This window comes from Petaurus breviceps, unplaced genomic scaffold (assembly GCF_028583685.1).
Source record: "Petaurus breviceps papuanus isolate PSGF00001 unplaced genomic scaffold, PetGlider_PUasm1.0 188, whole genome shotgun sequence".
In the NCBI taxonomy this organism is placed as follows: Eukaryota; Metazoa; Chordata; class Mammalia; order Diprotodontia; family Petauridae; genus Petaurus; species Petaurus breviceps.
Window position 1 is genome coordinate 4,284,291 of NW_027185804.1, and position 10,872 is coordinate 4,295,162.

A 10,872-nucleotide genomic window follows, 5' to 3' on the forward strand; every position below is an offset into this window, starting at 1 on the left:
TCTCTCTCTCTCTCTCTCTCTCTCTCTCTCTCTCTCTCTCTCCCTCCTTATTCCTTACCATAACCAGCCTCAGGCAAAAACTGTTTAACCTTCTTCTGCATTTCCTAAGTCTTAATGTTAGCCTGATGGATTGGAGCCTATATTATTTTCCAGATCCATTGTGACACATGTTCTAAGGTAAAATTCATCTCTCCTAGATTGGAGTACATTTACAAGGTCATTTCTGAGACTTGTGGGAAGCCCTTGTAAAGAGATAGCATTGCCCAGTTTTCAAGCTTCTCTGCCCAGATTTACGTAGATCCTAACCCCATTTATGTTCATCTTTGCAGCTGTGACCCAAGGAAATCAAATCAAATGTACAATTGAGCTCATTGTGGATGTCAAAGGAATAAGAAAGGGGAATCAGTGCCATAGGGAGCAAAGGTGAGATATGAACTGGTCTTCCTCTTCCCCTGCTGGGTACAACATCTGGTTGCTGTTCGATATCATGTTGCTCCCTTCCCTTCTCCTTGCTCTCTGAGGCCTCAACAAGGGTGAATGGGTGGGGAGATGGAAGAGAGGAGAGAGGAAGCAGGGGGAAGGGAGAGAGAGACAGAGGAGAGAGAGAAAGAGAGAAAGGAGAGAGAAAGAGAGAGACAGAGGCAGAGAGAGAGAGAGAAAGAGAGAGACAGAGGGGGGGGGAGAGAGAGAACCTTTAAGGATGCCAGGCAACCAGCAAGAAAGCAGAGGTACCCTTCCCCATACAGGGCACAGCAGCTTAGAAGGGAAATGAGAGAACTGAGAATCCATGAGAGAGAGCTAAAGTTTCTATCACAATCCAAGTGTAGCACAGAAGGAAAAAGGAAAACAAAGGGCTTTATGATCACTCCATGGTACCTTCTCCTTGTTTAGTTACTGAAACTTCCAGGATTTATGTTATTTAAGCTGAGGTCTAATTTTACAAAAAAAAAAAAACAAAAAGATCCATGTATCTCAAATGTATAAGAAAGGAAGAGATTTTTCTTGTCTCCGCTCAGAGTGAATTTGAGCTAGTTTAGAGATCATTTTAGGATCATAGAATTTAGAGTCCAAAGAGCTCTGATAGTCACTCCTCACTTTACATGTGAGGAAACTGAGGCCAAAAGTGGGCTGCAGAGTCTAGATACAAACTCAGGTCACCTGACTCCAAATCTAGCACTCTTGCTTTATCAGGGCCAAGCTGCCTCCTAACTGTGAAGATCATGAAAACAGGAGCCAGTTTTGGCTGAGGACAGGGAGTTCCTCCCTCCCCCAGCAGAAGCAGCAGGAAAGATCAGACAGCATCCCAAATTCTCTCCACTGACATGGCAGGCTGACAACTTCAGCCCCTTACAATGGGTTTAGTATAAGTTCAACTATCTTGTGGTGCTAGAGAAGGGGATTTTCTCAAGATGGGCACCAACAGGAACAGTAAGAATGTCTGACTCTTTGGAGCCAGGGTTGGCTGACTAGCCCCCTCTGATCCTGTGAAAGAAGAATGGGTGCCAAAGGCAGATACCTTCTGTATGCTACCTCATTGAAAATGACCTCCATGTAAATCTCTGTGTCACAAGGGCCCTGGGAAGGGCAAGCCACTAGTGCTGGCTTCTGTGAAGAACCAGGGTGTTAACAATGAGAGAGGCACAGGGCCCACACTCTAATCACCTGTTCGGTAATTGCACACAGAGATTCGGAGGATGAGTCAATTTCAATAAATCAGGTTTGATAATAAGCCCCAAAATTAAATATTCAGAAAATCCAAAGTACAGGAAAAGGAAAAAGATCAATAAAGATAACTAAGTGATATTTTGTGTGCTGGAGTTAGAACCAGACAGACCTGATTTCAAATCCTCCCTCACTCCTAGCTGTGTATCCCTAGTCAGGTTGCTTAACTTCTCTATTCCTCAGTTTCTCCATCTGTAAAACAAGAGGGTTGAACTCAATGGCCTCTGATGTCTTTTCTGTCTCTAAAATCTATAATCTCATGATGAGTACCTAGCTCTCCTAATAGTATGCATGCTATAAGTACTTAATAAATTCTTATTAAATGAATGAACGATGAAATCTCCAGACTCAAAGAGAAATTCAGGAAAAGGGACAAACAAGTTCATGAAAATAAGTAAACCACAGGAAAAACAAAACAAAACAAAAGCCTCCCAGGGTAGTGGCCCCTGAGTCTAGGAAACTTGGCCCAGGGTCAGCATCAGCTAAGAGTGGGTTTGTGTCCTGGGAGCCCAGGCTCCACCCCCAGAGGGTCTGAAACACTTCCTGTCTAAGACCACTTCTAATTCATTCAAGTCTTCAGGATAGGCAGCGTCCTTGGGAGCTATAGGGACTATCTCCTGGGAAGTGTTATATAACTTGACTTTTCATCAGGGGTGGGTGGGTCACCAGTGCCAACACCACAGGGTCAGTCCTTGGAAATCATGGTCTTAATCTGGCTAAAGAACCTCCTTCCTCTGGCAAAAGAGATCCCCTAGCATGGTCCCCTGGAGCCATTTATTGCTGAGACAGCCTGATGTCAGAGCTCCTCTCTCTTCTTTACTTTGACTAAGGAGACCACTAAGTAGAAATCTGAAGTAAAATCTAAAGCAGAGGGAGGCCAGGTGGCTCAGCAAGTAAGAGCACTGGCCCCAGAGTCGGGATGACCTGGGATCGAATCTGGGCTCAGATACTTAGCACCACACCCAGAAATAACTGGCCCTGCAACCTTGAGCAAGTTACTTAACCCCAATTGCTTTAAAAAAAAAAATCTAAAGCAGAAATCCCTGGCCCTACCTGACTCATTATTAATGGTTAAAAGTAAATGGAAAGGTCATGGGTTCTGCCTCAGTCACAGGTGGATAAGACCAATGTAAAACTGAGAACAGGGGCTGTTAGGAAAACATATATACATAAGAGTTTTGGTTTAAAACACATAATGTAGGAGAAGGGATACATTAGAAGCCATCTGGAGATGTTTGGTCCCTTAAAACAGCTTAATTGCCTTTCTCATCTTCCTTCCCATCACAGCCCTCACACCTATGAAAAAAAAGAGTCACCATGGCCTGAGTCATCAGACCAGCCCAGTCTTAGCCCAGCTGGGCCAGGCAAATGAGAGAGCTCAGAGTGTTCCCCCCATTGTTATGTTAATGTTCCTGACTGTGACAAGAAATTATCGGAAGAATAAGTGGAGGGAAAAAAAGACCTAGGGCTACAGGAGGGGGAAGTGGACGAGGGAAGGGAGGGGGGAGGGTTGCTTAGGAGGGTTAGATTTGCTTTTCTCTCAGGAAAAAAAAAAGGTTCCAAGGGAGGAGGCCTCAGAGCAAGGCAAAGAGAGAGAAATGATTGGGAAAGCATAGGCACATCAGGGATCCAGAGACAGGGATAGAGACACAGAAGCAGAAGGACCAGGCAGAAGTCACTGGTGACAAGGTGACATCGGCAGATAGTGACAAAAAGAGTGAGAGTGACAGACAGAGGAAGCAAACGGTGGCAGAGGTGGCAACATCATTGCCAGACTGAGAGGGAGTGAAAAGACAGAGAGCAGAGGAGCAAAGGATGTGTTGACAAAGAGAATGAGACATATGGGGACAGAGGCAGGGTGACGGTGACACAGAGAGACTGGCAGATACAGGCTCTGAATGACGGTGACAGAGAAAGCGAGAGGGGAACATAACAAAGAATGGGTCAGTGTCAGAAAGCCACAGCATAATGGCCACGATGCCAGAGAGAGGTGAGGGCGACAAAAGATGGGACAGAGAGTATGTTGTGTGGCAAGTGACAGGGGCAGGGGCAGCCGGTGTGACACACAGTGACATGGAGGTGAGAAGAGTGGAAGTGACAGAAATGGTGCTACCGAGACGGGACGGTGACAGAGAAAAGCAGGACAATGACAAGAGATTTAAGACATCTCCAGGGACAGAGGCAGAGTGGAAGTGAGTGACAGACAGCAGGAGCGAGCGCGGTCCGAGCCGCAGATCCAGCGCGGCTGTGGCAGACACAGAGGCGCAGGGATGGGGCTGCGGGGCTGGCGGCCGGACTCACCGTGTCCTTGGAGGAGCCCAGCTTCTTGAGGCCGTCCAGGGGCAGTAGGTCAGCCGAGTCCTTGTGGATGAACTGCACAGCCTGCTTCATCCGGCGCTGCTGCCGCAGGGAAGCCGCCTCCCGCATATCGGTCTCCTTGCGGCCCCCCTCAGTCAGAAGCCCTGAGTAAAACATGACTGGTCAGCCCCGGCCCGGCCCCGGCCCGGTTCAGGATGCCGCTGGTCCGTCTGGTCCCAGTCTCAGCACTTACTTGCCTCTCTCTGGCTCCAGCTCTGGTCCTCACTTTATAGCCGCGGCTCGTGACGTAAGGGGGGAAGGGGGAGGGGGGGGGCATTTCTTGACTTCTTCCCTAAGCCACCTCCCCCCTCACACTCCTTTGGGGGGGGTGGCAGTTGAAGGGACGGAAAGAAGGAAGGGGGAAAGGAAAAAAAAAAGATCAAGGAAGGGCCAGGACAAGGGAGAAGAGAAGAGAGGAAGAGAATAATATAAAGGAGGGGAGAGAAGAGAGGAAGAGTGGATGGAGCTAGAGAAGGGAGGGGAGAGGAGAAGAGAGAATGGAAAGGAAGGGGAGAAGAAGAGGAGGGGAAGGAAGGAAAAGAGACAGAGGAAGGGAGGCGAAGGAAGGAGGGCAAGCAGGGAGAAGGATGCAGAGGAAGGGAGGAGGCAGAAAGGAGAGGTGAGAAGCTAGAAAGGAGATAGAAAAGAGAGGGAGGAAGAGGAGAAAGTTGTTGGGTGGAGGAGAGAATCCAGATGTCCCAGCCACCATTGCCTTTGGGAGGGAGTACCCTGACACCTGGTTCAGGACCCTGCCATGTACCTGGGTCTGCAACAGAAGAAAATGCTTGTAGGGGGAGCCTCTAATCAAAGGGGGAATAAAGGTGCCTTCTGCCCAAGTGCTTGTCTCCCCACCCCCCCATTGCATGAGCCCTTTTCTTACCTTTCCATGTAGTTGCAGACCCTGGGATCACAGAGACTTTGTCTACTTCTTGGACCTCAGTACTCACACAGCCTCCATTCTCTACACACATCCATGGCATGGCACCCTACCCCCAACCCACACACAGAGGCTCACACACCACAGAGCCCTAGTTTAGGATGGTGACACCCACTGAAGTTTAAAGACAAGATTTTCTCCAATTTGAGGTCTGTCCCCACCCACTACACCATGTGACTGAATGAGGTTAGGGAGGAGGGGGCAGGAAATGTCCTTAAGGGTCACTCTGCTGACTGGCCTCCTTGGACGGCTTCTCCCTCCCCAAACAACTGTTCCACACCCTCCACCTTGAGGCCAGGGGCAAATGGACAGACTCTGTAGCAGTCAGACACACAGGGTGATTATACTTAGTTTCTCCAGAGACTTGAAGCCAGTGTCCCAGGCTCTGGGGAGGTGGGAGGGGCAGTCAGAGACAAAAGCAGGTTACACTGGAGAGGAGAGTCCAGGCAAAGGCAGACACTGCTAGCATCAGAAATTAATCACTAAGTTACCCAAGCAAGACTCAAGGAAAGGGGCGGCTGTCCTGTCCCATGACCACCCCAGCAGTCCCTGGAGATCTGCAAGAATTCTTGTTATCAGCCTCACCTGAAATCAAAATAGCTAGTATTTCTATAGGGCTACATAGTGCTTTAAGGTTTACAAAGATTGGGCCAGCACTCAAGGTACTCCCTCCCAAAGGCAATGGTGGCTGGGACATCTCAATTCTCTCCTCCACTCAGCAATTCTGTTGCATATGTTATGTCACTTGGTATATGCCGGCAGGGCAGAATATGTTTTATGCTGAACACAAGGAACAAATGCTCCTAAGCATTTGGGAGATTATAGCTTGACAAGCATATGCATGCAGGAAGGAGTCAGACGTGTGTGCACACACGTTTGTACACTCAAAGATAGACTCTTCAGAATCTCCAAGGAAAGAAAATCTTGGTTTTCTCTCCTGATCACTCACACCCAAAGGTAACAAATCATTCCCTCCCACTTTAGACCTCCTCTCCTCGCCTCTAGGGTATGAAAAGTAATTCAGCCCCACAGCCTGGCACACCTTTCCAAACATCATCACCCATAGGTCCCCAAAGCACCCTCAGTGCTCAGTACTCTAGTCAACCTGAACTACTTACCCTGTCCTTTCTCCTCTGTCCCTCTTCCAACAAGTTCTGTGTTCTCTTGCTTCTAGACTTTTGTTTCCTGTTTCCTGGAATGTCTTTGGGTCTTCTCCCTCTACCCATATTTTACTGCTTAACACAGGTGCTACCTCTCTTTTGGAGGCTTTTGTGGCATCTACAAGCATAGTATTCTGTTTTATAACTTTCTAATGTACTTGCTATGTATCAGTGTGCATTCTAGCTATGCCCTTTGTAATGCCCTTGCTATGTATTAGTGTATTCTAGTTATGTACTTTCTAATGCACTTGCTGTATCATTAGTGTGCATTTTAGCTATCCGTGTTTTATTCAGGGTTATGCATATAAGTAAGACATATTTGAGTCTCATGTTCAGAGGTACTCCTAGGTCCTGACGTCCAGTGCAAACCCAAATTTGTAGGACAGTTTCAGAGTCTAAACACATTGTTATTATTATTGTTATCAATAAGCTTATTCACCTGGCTCTTGAGAAAACTCCTGGACTGAATTTGGAATTTCACCAAGCCTGGGAGATGACACTTTCTTTAATTTTAACCATGAAAAAATGATCACAGACAATCCTAAATACAAGAGGCTGCAGGCCAGGTGAGAGAGAAGCCAAATTGTTCACTTCCCTTGGGGTCCTCTTGGCAATTATCTTGGCTCTGTGAACAATGGTGGCTCCCTCAAACCCGGCTATCAGAAACCATCCCTTCCGCCTGGTCACCTGGACCCCTGCCTGGTAGCTCCCTCCTACTCCATCGCCAAGGGAACCAGGCAAGAGACAGCCCTTTCTTTGTCACATAGAGGACCTGTTCTTTTGTACAAAGCAAACTAGCTGGGCCAGCCCAACAGCAAGGTCTGTGTGATTTAGCTTTTAGGGGAAAATATTCCCCCTTCCCCCATGTCCCAGTAGAAGCAATATTCCTTGAGCAGTGAGGTATAAGAACACAGGTAAAGTATAACTACTCCCTCCTATCAACTCCCTCTCACAGACTTAATCTGCGCAAATACCACTGATAAACATCCCTGAAGAACAAAGGCACCTCTTTGACAGCTCAACCCCCTTAAAATGAAAAAGCTCTACTCTGTTTAGACTGAAATTTGGTTATATTGAATGCTGCTTAAAATGAGTGAACCTTCCGTTAGAATTTGGAAATCTCTTATTTCAGAATTTGTTGAAATGTGATGTGATCTGATTGATAAATAGAGTATGGTACCATAGAAAGGGGACCTAGTGACTCTGGGCAGATTACTTAGTTTCTTATCTGTAAACTGGGGAGGGGGGAGGGAGTGTGGCTAGCCTAGATGGCTTCTGAAGTCTCTTCAAGATCTATGATCTGTACATCAAAAGCAAGTTGGACCTTCTGCCCTGATATTCTTGATTTGCAAGTTATAAATCTTACACATCTATTTGGGAGAGCAGAGAATAGATTTTGTTCGTAGAGCCTTGGTATTAACAGCCAATATGGCAGCTAGTGGTATAGTGGATAGACTTTTGGGCTGGGAATCAGGAAGACCTGAGTTCAAATCCAGCCCAGATGTTTACTAGTTGTGTGATCCTGAGCAAGTCACTTATCTTTTGTCTGCCTCATTTTCCTCAACTGTAAAATGGGTTGTAATATTAGCACCTCCTTCCAAGGTTGTATGTGGGGATCAAATAAGATAGTATGTGTTAAGTACTTAGCATAGTATATCTGACACATAGTAGGCTCCTTCCCAATAAAGGAAGAATAAAACCATGAGGTTACCTGGAACAGGTATCCAGGAGTAGTCACTGGCATTTTACATTGTATTAATGATTCCAGTTCCCTTGATTACTCCCCAAACACAGAATGTATAGGTTAATGTTTTGGAGGGAAGGTCACTTCTAAATTCTCTGACACAATTCACCATCCCATTATCCATTTCCATTATTCCATACTGTTTCACAACCCTGCCTGGGATAGGGGCAGCTAAGTGGCACAGTAAATAGAGCTCTGGGCTTGGAATCAGGAAGACTCATCTGCATGAGTTCAAATCTGGCTTCAGACACTTACAAGATGTGTGACCCTGTGTAATGGGAATGTAAATTTTTAAGATCTTCCCTGCCCCTAGGCTAAAGTGCACCTGGAGCCTGGGGTGGAAGGCTTGTTTTTCAGTAGATACTTTGATTGGCCAGTGGGTCCAAAAGGTTGTTACATTCTCTGAGCCAGGAGAAGGCTATATAAGCCCTGATGTGAGGCTTTGTTTTGGGGTTCACTTTGAGAAGTGTTCTGTGATTTGATCTGGATTCTGGGAAGCCGTTGTTGAGAGCCCCCCCTCGGCTTTGAAAAACCCAGATGTTGAAACCCAGATGTTGTTTGGTATGGATGTAATGGTTGGACAGTTTGGAAATCTGTCTACTTGATCTGTTTCTGTCTTGATAATTCTGTCTGTATATCTGAAGTTCGGGGTGCTGACCTTTTCCCCCTGAACTAGGTAAATGATACATATCTGACTGATTAAAGTAAGCTTGTTAACCCATTTTGAGTTGCTTTCCTTTAACAAAGTAGATCTAAGAACCTGTGTTGTCAGCGACCCTGAGGATGCTTGGGGTGCTTGCTGCTACACCCTGGGCAAGTCACTTAACCCTTTTTACCTCAGTTTCCCCATCTATAAAATGATTTAGAGAAGGAAATAATAAACCACTCCAGTGTCTTTGCTAAGAAAACCTCAAACAGGGTTTCAAAAAGTCACACATGACTGAAACAAACAAACAACTATAAATCTGTAAGTGAAGCCTGCAGAATGAAAAGTTATAGCTGAACCTACCTCTCTAAGAACCTCCCTGAGCTAACATTAAAAAGCTAGATGAAGCAACAATCCATGAAATGAAATCAAAATAAGCTCCACCATCTAGTCTGTGACTACACAGGAAGAAAATGCCTGAAGGTGACAGAAACTATGGTTAGGGGAACCAGGAAAACTTCAAGCCAACCTGATCTCTGGTTAAAACAAACAAAAAATGACGACAACAACAAGATCCCAGGCCTGGATTGTCAGAGCCATAGTAGAAGACCAAGCCAACTGTTAGTAAGTCCTTGTATAAGAAGGCTGAGATGAGCAGGGGCAATTGAAAAATATGTATGCTTTGGGGTCTCCCAGAAGGCCTCAAGCTAACTGTGATTCTGATATCCTTCCCAAACATAGCAGAGGACGATAGGCAATTCCTGGTAGGTGACTACCCAAGGAGATTGGGACAGGAGGTGTCCAGGTCTCCAGCATTGGGGATCCCATTAGAATGCAAATTAATGATCCTAGTGACCACATCAAGAATTCCAAGAGATGAAGATTAAATAGAGGCACCCAGGGACCATATGGGGGCCATCAAACCAGGGTGACCTTTAATATCTCATCAGGGTCTCTCAGGACCAATACAGAGTAAAAGCTAACTCACAAATGGTATCTGAAATGAGATAAAGACCGAGATGGACTCTGCTTAGGTAACCAGAACAGGGAGGAGAACCAAAAACCAGGTGCTTCACCCAAAACTGAGGCAAGGCAGTGGAATCCAAAATGCAAAGGGCACAGGATCCAAAATGATTCACATCATTCTAAAGAGCAAAAAGTGGCAGAAGTGGTTCCTGGCACAAAATCTCAAATTAGGAACTGTCTAGAGTGAGGAAGAAACAAGAAAAAACAACTTCTTATACTTTAAAGAAATATTCTGAGTTAAGAAAAACCCAAGATGCAAACTCAGAACACTAGAGCAACTCCACAAGAACAGACATTACAAGTACTCCAAGAATAATAGAAGACAAGAAGCAAGAGATAAAAAATAAAATTGGAGATCCTAAGGAGCAAATTGGAAGGAGAAAAATGAGATTATAAGAGAAAACAAAAACCATGACATATATAGTAGACTCCCTGAGAAAACAGAATTGAGTAAACAGAACTCACTGATTTTGATAAAACAACCAAAAATATTAAAACAAAGTTAAAAGAAGGAAAACTTAAGACATGTTGCCTATTGTTAAAAACAATTAAACTAAAAAACAGGTCAATTAATGAATCATCAGACACCCTAAAAACCATGATCAAACAAAAATTCAAGATATATTTCAAGAAATCATCAAATAAAACTAATCAGATGTATTACAGCTGGTGGGCAGAGTAAAGAAAGAAAGAATTGACTGGTCACCTCCTGAGATAAACATCAAACTGAGAGATTCTAGGTCAAAGAAAAAATGCTGCAAGAAAACAGAAAGAAATAGCTCAAATACCAAGATACCACTCTCAGGATTATGCAAGACTAGTTTGCAATTACAAGAAGGTAAAGAATATCATAGAATGCTATACAGACAGTTCTCACTTTACAAAAATTTGTATTATGCAAATGTACTACAAATGAGCAAGTGGCAGTACCTGCGCCAGTTCAGGTTCTGGATATAGCTCTGGCTTCCAACAGGCATTGAAAAGTACCAGGGGAAGGGCAGCCAGGTGGCTCAGCGAGTAAGAGCACCAGCTCCAGTGTCAGGATGACCTGGGGATCAAATCTGGGCTCAGATACTTACCACCCAGAAACACCTGGCCGTGTAACCTTGAGCAAGTTACTTAACCCCTATTGCTTTAAAAAAAAAAAAGTACCGGGGGGGCAGGGGGGGAAGGTGCACACGGCTAGGTGGTAAAGTGAATAGAGCACCAGCCCTGGAGTCAGGAGGACCTGAGTTCAAATCTGACCTCAGACACTTAAAACACTACCGTGTTTCCCCGA

At 45.3% G+C, this 10,872-nt stretch overlaps 1 protein-coding gene across 1 annotated transcript in view; it reads right to left on the minus strand.

Annotated features, from left to right (window-relative positions):
* The window catches only part of NRIP3 (nuclear receptor interacting protein 3), a 27,844-nt gene extending 23,548 nt beyond the window's left edge, over positions 1–4,296 (minus strand). The window contains exon 1 of the mRNA XM_069091186.1: positions 4,024–4,296. Coding sequence (XP_068947287.1) covers positions 4,024–4,197 — 174 coding nt within the window. The 5' untranslated portion in view covers positions 4,198–4,296. The remainder of the gene's footprint in view (positions 1–4,023) is intronic.
* Positions 4,297–10,872: the final 6,576 nt, after the last annotated feature.